Source organism: Schistocerca serialis, chromosome 1 (genome assembly GCF_023864345.2).
Source record: "Schistocerca serialis cubense isolate TAMUIC-IGC-003099 chromosome 1, iqSchSeri2.2, whole genome shotgun sequence".
Classification (NCBI taxonomy): domain Eukaryota; kingdom Metazoa; phylum Arthropoda; class Insecta; order Orthoptera; family Acrididae; genus Schistocerca; species Schistocerca serialis.
The window spans coordinates 372944621-372966747 of record NC_064638.1 but is presented as its reverse complement, the minus strand read 5'-3'; the positions used below and the strand labels follow the sequence as shown (position 1 = coordinate 372966747).

Genomic DNA, 22127 nt, shown 5'->3' with positions numbered 1-22127 from the left:
TTCGCAATGTGCTGGAATTCTCTGTGCTAGTGTAGTACTTCGGAGAATAACGCCATGTCTCCACATCAATCGACGACAAGAACCAACACTCGCACGAAATTCTCGTTGTGGCACATTTAAGACTTTTGCGATTTCCAAGACCTTCAGTTGAATAATTTCTCGTGAGATAGGCATCCCATCTTTCCTCTTATCTTACCTTAGCTTCAGGTTCCGGATACTTGCCACATTTCGGCCCCTTGAACGATTTTCTCGTTGAAACTGCCTCCGCCGGCCGCTGTGGCCGAGCGGTTCTAGGCGCTTCAGTCCGGAACCGAGCTGCTGCTGCTGCGGTCGCAGGTACGAATCCTGCCTCGGGCATGGCTTAGGTTAGTTGGGTTTAAGTAGTTCGAAGTCTAGGGGACTGATGATCTCAGATGTTAAGTCCCATAGTGCTTAGAGCCATTTGACCCATTTTGAAACTGCCTCCTCCCAGTTTTCTTCTGAAGCAAGCCAACGTCGCTCATTAGATTCGTCCAGTCTTTTGGCCTCTCTTGGTTTTGGTACTGGCATGACGCACAACTGTATATTTTATACTTGCATCGTAACTACATCGAATTCCTTGACTTCATGATGCTTTTCGCTCTAAATCGTCGTTCATATCGTCATAAGTCACGTTTCCTTGCCACTGTCCGATTGAAACTATATTACAAGCTAACGAAACCATACTAGTAGAGCTGCACAATGTTAACGCCAGTAAAACACCGCATTTTTGCATAATAAAGTGCCAGTTTCGGCTATAGACGCAAGTTGTATTGTTTCAAATGAGATTAATTTTTGTACAGAAATTGTTCGTAGCAAACACAAGCCGTATCCTAACTTTTCGATGGTAAAATTTGGATAAAAACTGCGGCTTGTTTTGGGTTCAGTACTGTACTAGACACTGACTGTACATTTATTTCAATATCTACAATTGGTGTTTCGCCCGTTTGGTCGTTTTCAATTGGTTGCAAGTGCTGAAAATAGCAGTAGTCACCGTAATAAAAAAAAAAAATACCTGAACCTCTTATCGCTCGTGTCAACCTTCATCACATACATCATCGTTGTGTGACGTATTGTGTGAAAAACCCCTGAGACTAAGCTCTGCTTACTGAATATGACAGTAACGAACATCGTACTGGTCAAGTTGTAGTCATCACGATAAACAAAACTGGAGTTCTACGAGTCAGTGTGCGCAATATTAGATAGCGTAATCGGGTATGTAGATTAGAGAATTTAAAAAGAGAAATGTATAGGTTGAAATTAGATATAGTGGAAATTGAGAGAAATTGCGGTGGCAGGAAGGAAACGATTCATGGTCAGGTGAGTCAGGGGTATCAACACAAAATCAAATAGGGGAAATAGAGACTAGGTCTTATTAGATAATAATAGTAATTCACTCACGCTCCAATCTTCTTATTCATTATTATGAATGAGAGCTGCCGGAGACGATGGTCGTATGCTTGCTTGTGTGAATGAAAGTGTGTGCATGTTTCCTTTTCTGAAGAAGACTGTGGCCGAAAGCTGGTGTGTAAGTGCCTTTTAGTTGTGTCTGTCTGCAACTTAACTTACCTCTTTACGGTAAGTAGTAATCTATCTTTTCCTTACATTGTTGATATCCCAACCTGTAGTTTCCATTGTTTGATTTAATCATTTTCGAATTACAGAAACAGTTGTGCACTCGGAAAAGTCGTGCAGACAAGAGAAGGTAACAGATTATATAAGGGTAAACAGAGATTTAGAAATCAGTTTATAATTTAAAAAACATTTCCGATGGCATATGTGGGCTCCCGACCATAAATTATTTGTTATAATTACAGACTAAAACTGAAGAAATTACGGAGAGGTAAGGATAAGTTGAAAGAATAACAGGTTGTTGATTGTTTCAAAGAGAGCATTAGCCAACTACGGTGTTGACTAAGACAATGGAAAATGAACATACTAGAAAATGAATGGATACTTTGTGAGATAGGATAGTGAAGGTAGCAGAGGAACAACTAGGCAAACAGAAAATAGACTAGGTCCAGTAGAAATCCTTTGACAACGCATGAGATACTGAATCTAACTGTCGCAGGTGGGAATTATAAAAACGATGTGAGGAAGGCAGAATGGAATACATACGTCTAAAAATGAGATTGAGGCTAACAGGATGTGCAAAATGGCTAAGCAGTAATGGACTGAGGAAAACTGCAACTTTGCAAAACAACTCATGATTGTGAGAAAAATAAATAAAAATATTTGGAGAAATAGATGCCTCTGTATGAATATCACAACCTCAGGTGATACACCAGCATATGGAAATAAGGGAAGGCTGAAAGGAATATATAAAATGGATAACAAGGTAAATGTACTAAAAGACAATAGACAGAAAGGAAGAGGAAGCTATTGACGATAAGATGGGAGACAAGATACTGCGAAAAGAATCTGGCAGAAAATGGAAATACCGAAGTCGAAACAAGGCACCTAGTATAGTCGGCATTTGATTACTGAGATACTTGGAACAACATATCAAGGCAGAACTATTCTCCCTGATATACGAAGGGTATGAGACAAGCGAAATAGCATGAGAGTTCAAGAAGAATGTAATGAGGCCAATTTAAAAAGAGGAAGCTATTGACAGGTGTGAATATGACCGACCCCTCAGTTTAGCAAGTCATGCTGGAAGAAGTTGAACGTGGGGAAAATCAATTTGGATTCTGGGGAAACGTAGGAATACGCGTGACAAAAGTGACCCTACCACTTGACGCCATGTGGAAAACCGTACTAAGGCAACACTATTCCACCTGATATGCGAAGTATATGAAACAACCGAAACAACCTTATACCTCAAGGTTGCAGAAATGCAAACTTACGCATAGAGCATTTTAAGATTTAGAGAAAACTTTATACACAACGTTAAGTGGAACAGAGAGACAAAGTACAGGGAGTGTAAGACTGTCTATAACTTGTATAGAAATCAGACTGCAGTTATAAGAGCCAAAGAGAAAAGGGAAGCAGTAGTTGAAAGGGAGTGAGACAGGGTTGTAGCATTTCCCCCGTGATACTCAGTCAGTGTACTTGGCAAGCTCTGAAAAAAAAGAAGAAATTTTAATATGCATTTTAAGTTCCGGGAGAACAGCTTAATATTTTCAGGTTTGCCGATGACATTGTACTACATTCTGAGACGGCGAAGTACGTGAAATATCAGTCGTAGGTAATGGATGCGTTCTTGAAAATTGATTATTAGACACCAACAAAAGCAAAACAAGGGTAATGGAAAGTAGTGAAATTGAATAAGTATCCTGAGGGAATTCGACTGGAAAATGAGAAACTAAGTGTAGTAGTTGGATTCTGTTATTTGGGCAGAAAAATAACTGACAATGGCTCAAGTAGAGAGGATATAAAATGTAGACTGGTAATGGCGTGCCTGAAAAGGAGCTGTTAACATCGAATACAAGAGAAAGTGTTCATAATTCTTTCCTGGAAGTACACGTCTGGAGCGCAACCTTGCACAGAATTCAAACGTGGGCGATAAAAGTTCAGACAAGAATAGAATACGAGTTTTTGAAATTTGGTGCTACAGAAGAATGCTGTAGTTTGTATGGGTCGATTAGGTAACTAAACAGCAGGTACTTAACCGAAATGGGGAGAAAATAAATTTATGGGATAACTTATCTAAAAGAAGAGGTCGGTTGATAGGAGACGTTATGAGACATCAAGGGATTGACAATTTGGTAATGGAAGCAAGTGTTGGCGGTAAGGACCAAGTCCTGAGTACAGTAAACAGGTTCAAACGGCTGTTGGTTGCAGCAGTTAGGCTGAGATGAAGACACTTGCAGATGACAGACTTGCGTGGAGAGCTGCGTGGAATTGGTTTTCGGACTGAAGACCACAACAACAAATAATACAAATAACAAAACCCATGAGAAAAACTGGGAAATCAGGGTTCATATCGAGGCTTAGCAACAATCGTTCTTGCCAAGTACCATTCGTTACATTATAGTGATACCTGTAGCATATACCGTAAAACGCCGATACTTGTGTTGCGGAGTATGGATACAATTGTAGAATAAAGATACTGATTTAAATTACTCTGACGGAAAAAATCGTAACACCGAAGATAATTAATGTAGAATAATGAAATTTCGGAAATACATTTGTCTAGGTGAAATAAAAGTTGTTAACATTGCAAGATCACATTTTAATGTAATGTGCAAGCTAAGCCATTGCAAATGTGAAATGCACGTACATTAATAACCGGCGTTGCATGCAAATGTGCATGCTTTGTGTTGTACAGTTTGTAGAATGGAGTTCCACGCCTCTTGCACTTGGTCGGTCAGTACAGGGACGGGTAATGTTGGTTGTGGATGACGCTGGAGTTGTTCCATATGTGCTGTATTGGAGACAGATCTGTGATCGAGCAGGTCGTGGCAACATGTCGACACTCCGGGATTGGGGAACAACAACGGTATGTGGCCGAGTGTTATCCTGATGGAAAACACCCCCTGGAATGTTGTTTGTGAATGGCAGCACGTCTAATCACCAGACTGACGTACAAATTTGTAGTCAGGGTTTGAGGGTTAAGCACGAGAGTGCTCCAGCTGTCATACGAAATCACACCACAGACCATAACTCCAGGTGTAGGTCCAGTGTCTCTACCAGGCAGACAGGTTGGTTATAGGCCATCATCTGGCCCTTTTCTACCCAACACGCAGCCATCACTAGCACCGAGGGCATGGATGTATGTGATGTCCTTAGGTTAGTTAGGTTTAAGTAGTTCTAAGTTCTAGGGGACTGATGACCACAGATGTTAAGTCCCATAGTGCTCAGAGCCATTTGAACTAGCACCGAGGCACAATCAGCTTTCATCAGAAAACACAACAGGGCTCCATCCTGCCCTCCAGAGAGCTCTCGTTCGACACCACTGAAGTCGCAAATGGTGGTGGTTTGGGGTCATTGGAATGCACGCTACAGGGCATCTGGCTCGGAGCTATCTCTGAAGTAACAGTTCGTTGCGTCACTGTGGTGCCAACTGCTGCACAAATTGTTGCTGCAGATGCAGTACCATTCGCCAGAGCCATAGGCCGAACGCGATGGTCTTCCCTCCCGATAGTGACACATGACCGTCTGGGCCTCGGTTTTCTAGCGACCGTGTACATTCTCGTGACCACCTCTGCCAGCAGTCTTCTACATTACCTACATTCCTGCCAAGTCTTTCTGAAATATCGCAGAAGCAGCATACAGCTTCTCGTGGCTCTAATACACGACCTCATTCAAACTAAGTGAGGCATTGATAACGGCGTCCTCAAATGGGTCTAAGCACTATGGGACTTGACATCTGAGGTCATCAGTCCCCTAGACATAGAACTACTTAAACCTAACTAACCTAAGGACATCACACGCATCCATGCTCGAGGCAGGATTCGAACCTGCGACCCTAGCAGCAGCGGTTCCGGACTGGAGCGCCTAGAACCACTTGGTCACAGCGGCCGGCACGGCGTCTTCGTCGCCTTAAAGTTATTGACTAACATCACCTCATCATCTCGAGTCTCAAAGATATCTAAAGGTCACGACCGTTAGAGCGTGCAATTAAAAAAACCACTCCGTCTTCAGGCCACAAGTGGCCCACCGGGACCATCCGACCGCCGTGTTATCTTCTGCGGAGGATGCGGATAGGAGGGGCGTGTGGTCAGCACACCGCTCTCCCGCTCGTTATGATGGTTTTCCTTGACCGGAGCCGCTACTATTAGGTCGAGTAGCTCCTCAATTGGCATCACGAGGCTGAGTGCACCCCTAAAAATAGCAACAGCGCATGGCAGCCCGGATGGTCACCCCCATCCAAGTGCCGGCCACGTCCGAGAGCGCTTAACTTCGGTGATATGACGTGAAACGGTGTATCCACTGGGGCAAGGCCGTTGCCTCGTGCAATTAAAGTACATCAATTTTCTTCCTCGTGTGGCACTACTGACGCCACTCTTATGCCAGTGGCACGAAATTTATTCATCTTTCAGGCGAAGAAATACGTCTGTTAGTTTTCGTTTATGTCGCACAACTTCGTCCTGGTGTCGAGATTGTTTTCCGTCAGTGTAGACTGTCTCCCTTCAGGTAACGATGGTTCGTCAGTCCCAGTGCGGTGAGTAACGGTCAGGTAGCGGAAGTGCTGGCCGGGAGGAGGGGGGAGGCGGTCTGAGCGGCGGGCAGGGTTAACTCGATGGAGGAGCGCGGTCACCGCAGAGATGGTAAGCCGGGACTCCAGCATCCGGGAAAGGGCAGCTGGCGCTGCCGGGGTCCGGCACGTCCGGCGGGGTGGGCGCGGTCGGCCAGACGCGTGGGTGGAGGGAGGTGACGGGGCGGGGCGTCAACACGCCGGCCGCCGTATTTAAAGTACGCCGCGACACGCCGGCTGCAGTCACTCGCAACTCCAGCACACGGCAGCAAAGGACCAGCGCAGCACAGCATGCGGCGGCACCACACACACGCTGCAGAGGCGGTTGCCGTCGCCCTCGCTCTCTTCATCGGCGCAGCCGCCGCAGTCACCACTGCAGGTACGCAACATACCACACTTGGACGTCTGCAGACGCACTTGCGAGCTGCCGTTGCAAGTACCGCAATTTCGCGATTGTCAGGGTGAATTCTAAACCTGAACGACATCGGTGACCAAAAAACACGCATTCTCCAAAATATTAATGTTTTTTCGCAAATCATAATGAGAACAGCTACGAGGTGGCGTCTCGTTTAAGTGGGGGTGCCTCAGGGGTGAGTTCTGGGACCACTACTGTTTCTTATACAGTGAATCACCTAGAACTTGCACCACAAATATTTCGGTAATGGGAGGCGCCACTGATATAAGGATTTCATAGATTAGAATGGGAGGTAGGGGCTCACCTATGCATCGCATACACACAGTGTTATGAATATTAAATGCGTATTTATTTTAAGAAAAGGTACAAGTTTTCAGTGCAACAATGTCTATTGACAGTACCACAATCACATGATGTTGCATGGCTATAGCGCAAATAGTTTACATCGTAGATTGATTATTTCAAAGATCAATAGTTGTTTGTTCCGTGTTGTAGCACAAACGAATGTGAATTTTGTATGGGTGCGTATGCGCAGCCCTACATAGATGTTAATAAGTCTCTAGAGTTGTCGTGTTGTTAAACGGGACATTGCTTAAGACAAACGAAAGAAAACGAAGGTGAACCTCTGTGAGGTTTTACACGTAAAGAACCAATATACCCTAATAGCCTGTGCTCAAAATGACCGTACCAGTGTCAATACAAGGTTGCAGTCCGCCATGCTACGATTGGTGCACACGTTCTAGTATCTCAGCGGAAATTGCAGCGCAGGCAACTGCAATACGCTGATTCATATCATCTATAATTGTTTGTAGAGGTTGAAGAGGTTTACCTCTATTGGGATATCTTTCGGCGTACACTATACACGAACGAACGGCATACTTGCTTTATTCATCATAAACCATAGGCATGTCCGCTTTTTTCGCGTTCTGATACACCACCTTCTAAGCACGTCCTACTATGTCCACTATTACACAATAAGTGCAGTCGTAGTGTACACACAACACAACATAAACAAACATAGCATCGACGGCTAGCATTTAAGCAATACGATGGAATAAACAGCTGTCGTTTACAACACGATAACTAATAAACTACTTGTAGTAGCTTCCTACAACAAATACCATTGACATTCTCATATACGCTACTTTTAGGATTTTACTGTCAATAGGCATTGTCCCATTTAAAAATCTGTAACTCTTGCATAAAATATGCACTTTTGTCAATGTCTCAAAATATGTGTATTGGCTGTATATACCCGCCCTTGTCTACAATTTAGCTGTGTTGTAACCGTGTATCAACAGTGCCTTTCATGTCTGAAATACTAGCGATGTTTGTTAGATGATTTACTTTGTATATGCGGAAATGATATGCCTTCTAATAAGACAGGTGATTTTTAAAATATTTCTGTTTGCTTACGACACTAGCTTGGTAGTGAAGGATGTTGAGTGCAACATAGGCAATGTATCAAATAGAGCAGATGATATGTTGATAGCTTGTAGGATGTAAATCGATGTTAAATCACGACAGGACTCAGTCTTTACAGTTTCTAACATACATTTCAACTGAAACTGATATTTTGATTACACAAAATGGGCATGTGGTTAGCGAGTCTGAACAATCCAAATTTATAGACGTTCAGATAAATGGTAATCTGCCGTGGGGAGCCCATGCTCAGGACCTTATTAGAAACTGAATTCTGCTTTGTTTTCGATTAGAATAGTGCCTGAACTGACAATCCATCATGAAAATTAGTCTACGTTGCTTGCTTTTATTCGCTTATGACATGCGGCATTATATTCTATTCTGACGCTTCCAATTTACTAAGGGTATTTTGCTCAGAAATGGGTAGTTCGAGCTAGAAGTTTGCTAACCTTTTGTCGATCCTTGTTCAGGAATTTGGGAATTCTGAATTTGGATCGAACTTCCTTATGTCTTATACAGTATCCATGCTCAATAAGCTACCACAATAAATTTTAAAAAAGAAAATCCTTAGCAGAAATTCTCGCACATGCAAGTATAAATTGAAGAGTTTCCTCCTTGTCTCGCTACTTCTGTTCTGTCAGGCACTTCCTGGAAAAAATTAAGTAAATTCTTGTGCTATATTTTTAACTATGATAACATATCTTAACAGTTTGTCATCTGCATATGATTCACGTAAATTTAATTTTATAAATTATTAATTTTTATGTTAACTTCTTTTATTGACAAGTTCCATGACCAAGGACATTTGCTGCTTAATTGGGTCCTCCGGAACTAGACGTGTACAGTGTAAGAAAATGATCATTAGTCTTCCACTGCAGTTGGCCGGTGTGTTGACGAGCTCTTTATTCGTGCCTGCCCATGTACCACTCCTCTCTCAGGACTGTATTCCAGCTGATTCCTTTTGTTCCTATATCCTCCTTCACTTGGTCCAGCCGTTTGTTCCTGGGACTTCCTACCGGTCTTCTACTGATCACAGTTGTGTGTAGCCATTGTTTCGCTGTTCTTCCATCGTCCATTCGCTTGACATGACCAAACCATCTCAGACGGATCATTGTCACTTTTTCTTCCAGGTATACGTGCACTCCAGCTTCTTCCCTTATTTTTTTCGCTTGTTATCTTATACTTCCTAGTTTTCTGGACCATAGTTCGTAAGAACTTCGTTTCTGCGGCTTGGAGTTTGCTGTCGACCTGTTTGGTTGTTCTGTTCATTTCCAGACCGTATGTTATTATGGGGACAAAGTATGACTGGAAGAGAGTCTGTTTTGATCTTAGAGGGACTTGCTCGTTCCGGTGTAGATTCCGAACTTGAAAGTAGAACTGAACTGGTTTTTCAGTTCGGTTATTGATCTCATGCTGTATCCTGTTAGCCCATGAAATTATGATCCCTAGATAATTGGACTTGTCTACTGGATCCAACAGTGTATCTTCCAGCCTTATTTCTCCTTTCTTGCTGTGCCTGTTCACTGAGGCTGCAACCGTTTTGGCCCTCTTTGTTGTGAATCAGTGTGTTTTTGGATGGTCATTTCAGGTGGCACGCCGCTGTTGCATTTCTTTCTCTGTCTTACCACAAATTACTACGTCATTTGGAAATGCAAATGCAGTGATGTCCTTATTCATTAAATTCATACGTAATTGTAAAAACGGACAACCATCAGCTGTATAAGGGAATAACGGCTGCGAAAATTTGTGCAGGGTCGGGACTCGAACCCTGATTTCTCACTTATCGCGAGCGGTCGCCTCACCAATTTTTTTAATCTCATTTTGTTCGTGATTGTTCGTTCTATTTGTTCGGGGCAGACGTCCCACGACGCTTGTTCAAGTTTATCATCGTTCCATTAGCTCTTTTTTTTATTACAGAGGGCGGCTAACCCTCTGACCGAACACGCTGAGCTACCGTGCCAGGTACCATTGGGCTATCGGACGACGACTCATGCCCAGAATCAAACTTCCATACATCGTCAACCGTATACCTGCAACCTGTACTCTTACATCCATTATGTATATTCCCCTACAGGCGAGACATTTTACTTGACAGTCGCTTATCCGGTGTTGGTAGATAAATGCGACACTACAGTGCCTGTGTTGTTACAAATTACGATGCAATGTTCCTTTGAACATGCATGTGTGTCAACTGCTTTCTTCAAGACTGGATGTATGTGTTCGCTCTACTTTAACACGTTTCCTTAAATAATCTGTACGCGTATGCTCTTTATGCTATTTAACGGCATAATACTCTTTAATTATTCAAAGTTATTATAATTTTATATTTACGTTCCATTTGCTCGTCTTCTGTTACATTTGTCCTAGGGTCATATAGTTCCGAAAATATTTTCATCCATTTTCCCCACAGAAGAATTTGAAGCCATTTTGACTATTTTTCGACCGTGACTTGTCTCAAGAAATATGTAAAGGTTTTATTAAGTTACCGCTACCAGTCACAAACTTTGTCAACTATTGTATTACTTATTTATTTAGCGACATGTTTCGAGTGTTATACCTCATCTTGGCATTACAAAAACAACTTTACAATAAGGTCATTCTGATGTTACATAGTCTTTTCGTAAATGCTGTGATTATCCTGTGGAAGAAGAGAAAACTTAGAGGCGATGTCACTTTGGAAGCTGGATTGATGTGGCGTCGCCTCTACAGTAGATTGTAAGCGACATGGCGTCGTGGTTAAGTGGTTACGGTCTTGGCCTATCCGGGAGCGAGCCGTGTTCAAATCATCCTCGAGCCAGCCTTTTTTCGGCTGTTCACTTAATATAAATTTGTGTCTGTGTCGTGTTGTAGCGTCCGTTTGCAACAACGAGTCGTAAGGGTAAAGGTAGGGACCTAAAATAACAGTTGATGCTACACAACGACTCTATTAGCAGCCGAAAGGAAGTTTCTTTCGAATGGAAACCGCAAACGTTTGATGGCAAGGCGATAAGTTAACCGAATCCTCCACCGGAAAATAAGTCTCGTGTGTCATCCACGGCATTAGTGACAGTACGTGTGTCATGTTACAGCAATCTCTTATCGACGCACGTAATTTGTACGCCTGGTAAGTGAGTGGGATATGCCTCCTTGCCCGATTTAGGTGTTCGTATGAATGTGATCACTCCCAAGGAAATAATGAAAATATAATAGTTTGTCGCATAAGCTGCGACAAGTGAACGCAACAGTTTCACAATCACACAGTTTCTCTGTGCTCTGTCAAAACATATGTTTTTAACGTTTTTGAAGTTGCGTTCCATTTCGGAAGTCTTGACTCTTGAATTGCTTTTTTGTAACATAGTTCACACCAGTTTATTTGTTGTTTTCATTTCTGTGAGACGTCTATTTGGTATCTCGCCTGCTCTCACTATTCATCACATTTGCTCGCGACGTAACGTATTTTTACCACATGACTCACATTCTATAACCAATGTGTTGTATGGCAAGTGCCAAGACTACAGAAAGAGAAAACATTTCAATCATCGGACGCACAGTTCATAATTTCGCTAAAAAAAAAAAAAATAGCACTGGGGAGTTCCGAACAGGGGTCGCCCACTTGGCAATCCAACACCAGAACCACTTTTTTTTTACCCCGACCGGGACTCGAACCCGGGATCTCCTGCTTACATGCAGACGGTCTATCCATCTTTTTTTTGTGGGGTACCTAACAAAAAGAAATAAGACAGAATCATAGCCATCCTAGCGGGACACCGCCACTTGTATCCCTGCCAAAACAAAAATGAACTCGTACATTTTCACTTACCCACGACGTAGCTGTTGTAAGAGAGTGCTCTTAACGACACTTCTTGTTCTTGGACCGTTCACTGTTTCTGTCTTGCCTTTTTTTCTTCACTGTCTAATACACCTTCTTCCTGTTTTCGTGACTGGTCTCTGTTCAATTTCTGACGGGCTGTCCACTGTGGCATCTTACCACTAAATCTGAGGGGGTGTTTCCCTTGTTAGTGACGATGGTATTACGCCGAACAGTGTACTTAGGTACTAATTCTTTAATGAACATGATCCGAAGATGATTGCTAATAAATCGAAACCGGTAATCAGCATACTGTATTTTTAGTTTTTACTGCGATCAATACCGATAAAAGTTTTAGCAAATAATGCAGATCGCTGTACTCCTTCACCCGTCAACGTCATGTCTCACAAACCTTTAAGATGTATCGTAGAGTCAATATTACTCTCACGTCTTCCTGCACATCTCTCGGAACCCAAACGGATCCTCCCCGAAGCCGTCTTCTGCATCTCGCTCCAGTCTTCTACGCTTAATTGATGTTAGAATTTTGCAATCGCGCTTGCAAACGATCGGCTGCCTAGTAGGGAAGGACAACGGAAAGCTTCAGAACGGTTCAGTTGTTACGTACAGCGCGTGGAGGACACGTCCTGCGTAGTGGCGGAGGTGGAACATGACAGATCGGGCGCCGTACAAGGAGGGCACGCATGACGTCGCCGCCTGACGCGTGGGGAGCAGCGGAGAAAGTGTTGGCGGTGGCTGCGCAACGAGCGGCCGCCGCTGACTCAGCGGCGCCCGGCGCGTTCACCGGGGATGTCCGCCTGCGCCCGATACTGCGTGGGCGTCTTCCGGATCCGCGAAGGATGCAGGAACCACAGCACCTGGGTCGAAACGGTGAACCTACTGTTAACAACGTGGGTATAACTGAGATCACACACCATTTTCGCATTACCGACAGACCGAAACGCGTTGCCAGGGAGGCACTCGGCCCAGTACCTGTGGTCATTCATACACAACGATCTGTTCACCACCCATCAGCGCACGCCTCTGGGAGAAAGGCAATGGTCGAGCTTCGAGATCACCTTTTACTCTGCCAGGCACGGCAATACCTGCAGACCTCTCGTTGAAGAACTGTCCTTATCCTCATTGATAGTTCCACTTCCCCTCATCAAGCGGAGGGGGTCAGCATCCAATGGCGGCCATATTGCTGCTATTCATACTGAAATTTATCTTCTAGTTGAAAAATATTGAAACGGTGTGAATAAAATAGAGTAAGAGATCAATTTACGATGACGAATTTTTGTTTAGAAAACACTGTTGACCTTGATCTCAGAATTTTTTGATGTTGAGGTGGCGACGCATTGAGGCTGACGATGCTCGTGGTGGTAGTCAGTCGATGCATCTTGTGGCTGACAGCTGCTAATGAAGGTAGCAGGTATGGGGTACGATATAGAGGGCTGAGGGCTGAGTACGTCAGAGGCGTGAGTGTTGTGTGTTGAAGAGTTTGAACAGGAGAAGAGAGCCGGACTTGAATGGTTTAATATAGACAATCTATGTGAGGAGCTGGCACTAGGAGCCCAACTTAGGTACAAGGTACCGATCCAGGAAGGAGTTTTCGATTGCCCACGGATAGGACCTGCGTCCGAGAATGAATCTTTCGTTCTGCACTGGTGCTTGCAAGTAAAATAGAGGATTTGGTAGACTAGAACTCTTAGGCTGCATCAGGTGTGCCTGCTTACCTTTGTAGCTAAGAGCTCATGGGCACAAAGATCAGATTTCGAGCAGTGATCTACCATCTTGATCGAATGTTAATGGATGCATACCAATATACACTGCATTACTGAGCGCAAAAACTCTGTCACGACGAATATGCAAATGAAACGAAAATTATAAGAATTAAATAGATATAGCGCGTCTGAGGACTATGGATGGCGTGTAAACTGCCTTGTTATAATCCATTTACACTCATGTAAAGGGCTTCAAAAGAGCGCAGAACGCTGTGTATCAGGCAAATAACGAGTTAGAAAATGTGAACGGCTGCATGCGTATGGTTTCTCGCGTCGTGAAATTGTGCTCTGGCTTACTGCAGTTGATCTGCATTGAACCTAATAGTCCGTCTTCGTAGATTTGGTCCGTCATTTCAACAGATTGCAGAATTATTGGGCGTAATGAAGTCCAATGGAGACTGGGATTCAGAAAACAAGACAAATCGTAAAACAAGCAATAGAACACGGGAGCAACGTCAGAATGTGTGACAAATACTTCATCCACGTGATATGACGCGTAGCTTCATCTCGACTGCAGTCAGGGCCACAGTTCTACAGTTCTCCACTTTGAGGTTTCAGAGACGTTTCTTGGGCAGAGGAAACGCTGATGCCAAACGAAAGAGGCCCAATAACAGTTGTTAACAAAGACGTAAAGCGCCGGTTGACAGCACCTTTTGCGACGATGCTCCCTTCAGTCTGAATGATGGCGATGCCTGTGAGAAGCCGCAGAGGTAAGCGCTAAGTCCCTAGGTGCAATGCGTGATCTGTAATGGTGGCCGAACCATCGGATGACTACCGTCAGTGATCCTAGGTGCTCCTTGTTCCCGGTACTTCTGACATCGAAGTTAAACATTCCAAAATGGGACCTTTCCTTCAGTGCACTCTTGTAGCATTATTCCAACAGGACGCAGCCAGTCCATATAAATGTCGAAGGTGACTTCTGCACTAGAGAGATATTCCTTCCTCTTAATCATCCAATTCAGCCGACGCACCCTCCAATGAACATAAATGGGATTTTATCCATTGACTACTCGTTCATGGGGCTTCTCCAGAAGCCAATAAAACTGAACTTTCATACTTGAGATGAAAGATACCTGAAATGTCATATCTCAAAGATACATGCAAAGCCTGTTTGGTTCGATTCTACTGCGTGAATATGTTCTTAGGCTTCATCAAATACTCATCCTCTAATAAAATATTTGGTCTGAAGATTTCATGGTTACTTTTAATCACACTGCTCATATGTGTATTCAATTAATTTCTGATCATTCCTTCAACATGTTGCAATTTTCACAGTCAGTAAAGCATGTAACAATTTCTGGCTCCCACATGGAAACAGAAAGCTGTACCGCAGAAAAGATGGGACGTGTTCAGCTCTGAATGATGGATACATCAATGTTCGCCCATCTTCCGAGTGGGCTGACCGACTGCAGCTACAGCACTCGAATCCGTCATTTCAGACAACGTACTTGCGGCCACAGAATAGACATGTTCGGTTACAAAGCACTTTGTACACACAGAATCCATGACAAGACGATCCTATCAAACTTTTGGTTCGTCGCAAAGATGATGACATCTTGGGAGAAGCAATTTATCCCATGTTGACTCGTACTGATCAGTACTTTAAATGCAAACGGCTGCGATGAGTGTTCTTAAAACTTTAGTTCGCATGCCATACGGCACTGCTGACGAGAACAGTCTGCAGGATGAGCATTTACATTGAAAAAGAGTTTTTGAAGTAAACGAGTACTCTTCACGACAGATACGCAACGCACTACGGATAAAATCTAAAGTGAACTTACGGAACCATTTGAAAACATGTTGATAACACGACTACTTTTGCAAGTAATTGATTAGGCTTGACCCAGTAAGTCACTTATTTTACAAGTCCACTCATTCATAACCAAAGAAAGAGAAAGTAAACTTAACCCGTTTTCGCCAACACAACAGACACTCTTCCAGTTCGTGTGTGCCGCCTCTTCCTGGAACACCACAGTCACGCCGGCTGATAGTGAAGATACCCCTTTCTTGAAGCCGTTGTGTAATTTTGGGGGGGGGGGGGGGGGGAAGGGTATGCGATACAGTCGGACGTTGTGGATAACGATCCGGATAAAGGCGGCGAGCACCTCTTCCATTACCATGGGCTCCGCCTTACAGAAGGATCAAGTCGGTGTATTCCTCAGACGTGTACTCAACTATGTTGCTCTGACACCCACAGACATGTGAATGAGGTTTGAACCAGGTCAGGAAGGTAGGACATACGTCAAATGGCATGATCCGATTCGACGTAAGCGCCTCCCCCCCCCCCCCCTGCCCCTAGGGCAAGGGGTACAATTCAAAATTCATAATATTGTCTAGTCACTCCCCTCTACAAGTCCTAGAAATTTGTAACGGGAGTTTCAGAACACCCCGTATAGTAAAAGTGATCATTCATCCTCCATCGAGAACAGCTGCGCTTTTAGGTTTCGTCAAGGGTGACTTGAAGCTCCGTAAGGTTGGAGTATGCAAAATTGCCTGCGAACCTCGGCATACGATGCAAACGGTCCACGGTTCGCCTGTGCCGCTACAGGATGTCAAGGTAGATGCTGTTTACCTCTTACTAACACTTGCAAGTCTTTCTTTATCACAAGTGTAGCCGCTGACTTTCAATTTCGTGACCATATATTCTCCAATTTATTGATTCGAAATGAAACAGGCGATACAAGAGTCCAGACACTTAGATATGACTGTGAACAGATAATTCACACAACAAACACCAAGGATTGTTGAGAGCACATATCAGGACGTCATTCATCATTACATGTAAGCGTGTTCGGTTCGTGGTCACCACTTTGCACACTTCGTCAGTACTTTTGAAGTAAAGTGGTTGTATGAACTTGTATGTGATTTAAATCAATAATTTTGATATTTATTTACGGGAGAGTTGGTACATTACCACTATCGGTATCAATACTTCTCGCGACCGAGGTGCATATACTTCGGATGATAAATCTTCTTAGACTCTTGAAGTAAGCTGGAGCTGACCCTCTAACCCCGCTGCAAGTATCGTAGTCCTAGGTATACTTTCCCTATTCTTCAGTCTTTCTGATAGAGGATGACACGCAGATGGACTGTTCTCGAGATCAATTCGAACTAAATTTTTGGGAATGGCCTCTTCGTAGGCCGCCTACGCATCATCGTCAATTTCACGAGACTGTAAAATTCACTTTCGGATGATCATGCTTCAATATCTAACGTGCCTAGTTGCTCTGCTGTTATCGATTGGTGCTGAACTTAAACATTGTCGTAGATGTTCTGTACGTTTCTGTTCTGTTGTTTTTCAAATGGTGAGTCTCTACCACTGGCCGCTGTACTCAGCGCCGTTCCTCGGCAAAGGAGTAAGTGATGGTACAGAGAGTAAAGAGTTTCGGTAAATTGGGCTGGAAAAATGACAGCCACTGTGACCTAAAGAATTTCCCGTGCTTGAGAACTAATGCGACTTGACGCCAATGATGCCACTTTCGCTTGACAGACAGTGTCTCCACTAAAGATGGCAGGGCAGTTATTTGGCTTCTAGCTTCTATACGAACAGCAACGCAGCTCTATATTCTTACATCACCTTCCTATAAACAACAGCAGCTTCTGTAAATAGTCTAAGTGAGCCATAGACACATTACTTTCTTCGCAGTGGCACGTTACAGTTCTGATAACATGCAGATGTTAGAGAACCAAGTAGATTAATTTCTTATTCTGTTTTTGTGCAGGATCCAGATTACGAAGCACGCGCTCTGGCATCGTATTCCCCGACGACAGCTCCGCCAGCGTGGTGTGGTCCCTAAGAGATGGACCATCCGGAAAAGTCATCAGCGGTCACCACCACCTTCACCGTAGCGCCAGCGGAAGCAACAGCCACAGCAGCAGCGCCAGCCAATCAGCAGCCAGCAGCTCCTCCAGCTCCAGCCAATCAGAGAGCCACAGCCAAAGCGCTGCACGAGGCTCCGGAGAAGTCCCCATCCTTGTCCGAGACAGAGAGTACACTAGTGGAGCTGTATTGCTGCCAGATGGAGATGACGATTACCAGCAAACAATTATTCACTACGGGGACGGCTTTGAACACTTGGCATCAGGAGGCTCTCCCCAAAGTGTGCTGACTGTGCTACCATCTGCACAGACGACTTACCATTCCGGAGTAATTCACCACGGTGGACAGGCCAGCGCTAACGCCGCATCTTCTTCACAGAGTTCGAGTAGCTCTTATAGCCAAGGAAACACGGGGTCTCACAGCAGCAGCGAGAGCAGCAGTTCATCATCAGGATCATCCGCAAAACAACTAATCTCTCAACCGAGTGCTGTGTTGGTTGCCCCTGGAAGCCCAGTAAATGGTCTTGCACTCGTTCATGGAGGAATCGTCAGCCAAGTGGAGGGAGGTTCACAGGCCTCAAGTCAAAGCAGTTCTCAGTCATCCAGTTCGCAAGCCTCGAGCCACAGTGGATCTCACTCTGCCAGCCACAGTACGAGCCCAGTTTATGGGCATCCTGCACCGGGGGTACCAACCAGTTACTCCTTCAGTCAGAGTTTCACAAACGCAGCTGGTGGCAATTCCGCATCTCAGAGTAGCAGCCACGGTACAAGCAAGGCACTTTCGAGCGGAGGAGTTATCTCGCAAAGCAGCAGCCAAAGCAGTGGAGCTTCATCTAACGGCCTAAGCCAGAGTAGCTCTTCATCTCACGCATCGAGTGAATCCATACCACAGGAAGCTGCTCGACCAATTTTTTATGGAGACGCACTTGTGCCTGTCCAGCAATTACAACTCTCTGTACCAGTTCTTAATGCGGGGGCAGAGGCTGATAGTCATTCGCTCAGCAACAGCCAGGCCAGTAGCACGTCCAACAGTGCAGCTATATCACAGTCTTCAGGGGAGGCAAGTGGTTACAGCAACGGAGAACTGTATAACATCGATAATGTGCAGGTTCCCATCAGAGGCTTCGGCTTAATAGATCTCACAAATGATGTTGTGCCTGGTGGATCGACAGCAGCGTCGCATACGAACAGCCAGTCTAGCAGTTTATCATCCTCACAGTCGGCGAGTCAATCTAGCAGCCAAAGTGCTGGCAATGAATACTTCGCCAGTGACATACAGGCACAAGTTCCAGTTTCTGGATTCACCGGACATTTAGTCAGCATATTGCCAAACGGTATTTCGTACGGCGCAAGCCACAACAGTAATTCTGAAGGCAGTGCTCAGTCGGTGAGCCACACCAGCAGTCAAAGTAATGGACAAACACTCACTACTGGCGACCTGCACTTGCCTCTTCAGCCCTATGACAATGTGGGACAAGTGAATAGAGTCATTCCGACAATAGGCAGTCAGTCTTACAGTGCAAGTTCGAGCCAGTCAAAGAGTGAAGCTGCATCATCGCAGTCATTGAGCGAATCGAGCAGTCACAGTAGTGGGCAGGCACATATTGTTGGTGGCCTACAGGCACCTCTACAAGGCGTTGGCTTTGTGGGACAGACAGAAAATGTTCAACCCATTTATGGCAGCTCTTCTTACAGTTCAAGCCAATCAAGCAACGCAGCTTCTTCAGCTCAGTCGTCAAGTGAATCTAGCAGCCAAAGCAGTGGACATACTATCTCGACTGGCAATGTGCAGCTCCCTCTTCAAAACATTGGATTCGTAGGACATCCAAATACTGTTGTGCCTGTCACTGGTATTCATTCTTCCAGCTCAAGTTCAAGCCAATTAAGCAGCGCAGCTTCAGCATCGCAGGCATCAAGTGAATCTAGTAGTCTAAGCAGTGAGTACGGACTCAGCAGTGGAGAACTGCAGATACCTATACAAGGAACTGAATTTGTGGGACAGCTGACTAATGCTGTGCCTTACAACAATGGTCAGTCTTACAGTGCGAGCTCCTCTCAGTCAAGTAGCTCCGCTTCTGAGGGCACTGCCTCGGCGTCACAGTCGTCGAGTGAATCATTTAACCACAACACTGGCAACATTTACAGCCCAGCTGATCTTCAGATTCCGATTCAGACATTGCCCTTAGCTGGAGAGGTAAACAGTGCCCTGACATATCCTACTGGTTTCCCCGTCAGCACTAGTGGCAGTGAAGCGACTAGCGCCAGTGGCAGTGGCAGTTCTGCATCATCATCGTCAGCAAGTGGGGCTGCTGGAGCAAACGGAGCCTACTCACAAAGCTCCTCCGGCAGTCAGTCTCTAGGACTGGGAGGTCAAGCATCCTACAGCCAGTCGAGCAGCCAAGGCGGAAGTGCTCCTCTTCCTACTGTAGCAAAAATTCTGTCTCCAGCAGTATCTCACATTGCCTCTGCGTCTCAAGCGAGCAGTAGCACTGATGGCTACAGTGGTGGGCTCTCCTCCAGTTCAGGATCATCAAGTCAAGCATACTCAAACAGCCAAGCTCAGAATGGTATCAGCAGTTCCTCTTCCAGCAGTTCCAGTGGAGCCACCAATGTACCTGGTGGTAACTACCCGCTAATCGGCAATTTTCTACCCTCTGTCGTGCCTGGCCCGTTTCTCGGTAGTCACCAGCCACTAGTAAATCAACTGGCAAATATCGATGGTGGTAGATTTAGCAGTTCTGGGTCTTCTAGCCATAGCAAGTCTTCTAGTTCCAGTAGCAGTGGAAGTAGCTCCAGCAGCAGTTCCTCAAGCTCAGGATTTTCTGCAAGTCCTCACGGATACTTTGGGCAGCCTGGCTCACCCCTCCAGAAGCTTTTCGGCAGTTCTTCATTCAGCTCATCTTCCTCATCTGGTGGCTTCTCTTCCTCCTCCTCAAGTTCTAGTTCAAGCTCCAGTTCCAGTTCTAGCGGTGGTTTCGCCGTCTCACAGCCAGTGTTACCTGCTCCACACTTTGGCTTCCCTGGAAGCCTATGTAAACTGTCTGGATGCTAATGAGGTCACAAGGTTTACTTACCACTGTTCGATTCGACTGCGACGTACATCCCACGTGGAGAAACTGACCAACCAAAGGATAGCATTTCTGTGATTTTTCTACAGTTCCCTGTTGAAATTGATCTAAATATGTTTGACGACTTTGTGAGAACAATGTTTATCGTTATTTATTTTCTATCATGTGCAATATTTCGTGATATTAAGACACCTACGTATTTAATTCTCAGTAGTCAGAGTTAAGTACAGGTGTTACATGTGCCAACATACACGCAAGGATCATTTTGTCTATACACGTTTTTTTCATGCAACCATATGCCTTAGAGTACATGACTCATCAAATGTACGTACTTACTGTACGAATTTTTGTAATAAAACACACTTTTACTTTAGATTTGTTTGGTTTCTTGTTTTATTACTCAAGGAACCGATTCCTGTTTTCCAGTCACCAGTATCCCTCATTTCACTGAAATAAAAATATCCACATGGACGACTGTAAAATATCTGCTGTCGGTCAAAGTTTTTAATGTTACTAGTACTACTTTCGCCATGTAGCACAGAGTTACTGTTTTTATTACATTGCACTATAAATTGCAACGCTCAGCATTCAGTAATCCAGAATATCTTGACAACAGTATTATCGTGCGAAATTGCCATCACTTTTGTTGGTTTTTAAAAAACAGTAGCGCCACACATGCTATATTTAAGACATGTCTTTGGCTAGAACAGTTCATTTATGTGTATTCGTAACGCCAAAATTCATTCTTATATGTTTCCTGCTTAGTTAAACATTTTCCAGCTATAGACTTCTAAAGTATTTTATACTAATTTCAAAGACTGTTTTAAAGATATGTTCAAAACTTCATTCTGAAAATTGCTCAGATTAACAGATCGCCGTAGGAACAAACGTATTTTTTCCCATTCCTGTTAAGAATACTTGATTTTCATTTTGTATAACACTTTCCTCTTAAGTGCCAAGTACCTGCTTAACACTTTGAGCTATTCGAACCTGAATTTTTAATTGCTAATATATAATTCTACACAAATAATTCATATAGAATTGTCTCCAGATATTAATATGAGTATTAGATCTTCTTTTCAAAAGTTTCCTTACTTACAACTGTTTGTTTTTTCTCGATGTCAGATATTAAGCATAACAGCAAAAACAGGAAAATAGAAAGATAAAAAGTTAAAGAATGGCCCTAAATAACTAACAAGATTTTTCCGTAACCGGAGTTGCATTATCTGCATAGGACATAAATACTCCCTATTGCGAATAGGCACATGATTCAGCAACAACTAAAAACAGTTATTAACTCCATCGTATATGTGTCTCTCGTGAACTTGAGAATTATCTGTGTTGTATATCGTCTCTCTCTCTTCTTTGGTGTTAAAGTTTTGATTTTAATCCAAGATGTGGTCGGGATTGTTTGGAAGAAGGTAAGGGATATTTAATACACTGTAATACACTATTTAATACACTGCACGCTCCAAAATGCTGCTTACATGGACGCAGACGATAATCAAAGTTGCTTCGGAGGCAAATATTTTAGTAAAAATTGGTACAGTTCTGCTTGCAAGGGATTAATTACGTTATCCAAACTCACGGTTAGCTCAAAGATAATCAGAAGTAGCATGAGACTATTGCTATCATTGTCTTCTAAATTAACTGTTACGAAGAGAGAGGCAATATA

General features: G+C 44.0%; 1 protein-coding gene across 1 annotated transcript; it reads left to right on the top strand.

The window, feature by feature from the left end:
• The first annotated feature begins 6412 nt into the window (after nucleotides 1–6412).
• Nucleotides 6413–20825, top strand: LOC126470749 (serine-rich adhesin for platelets-like). The gene is made up of 2 exons (XM_050098759.1): nucleotides 6413–6539; nucleotides 17288–20825. Exons 1-2 carry the CDS (start codon nucleotides 6452–6454, stop codon nucleotides 20434–20436), a joined length of 3237 nt encoding a protein of 1078 aa, XP_049954716.1. The 5' UTR covers nucleotides 6413–6451; the 3' UTR covers nucleotides 20437–20825.
• Nucleotides 20826–22127: the final 1302 nt, after the last annotated feature.

Excerpts from the sequence above, each read along its gene's own strand:
- LOC126470749 (XM_050098759.1), top strand. The coding sequence starts at position 6,452 with ATGCGGCGGCACCACACACACGCTGCAGAGGCGGTTGCCGTCGCCCTC. Across the intron at positions 6,540-17,287 it reads CGCCGCAGTCACCACTGCAG|GATCCAGATTACGAAGCACG; the intron begins GTACGCAACATA and ends GTTTTTGTGCAG.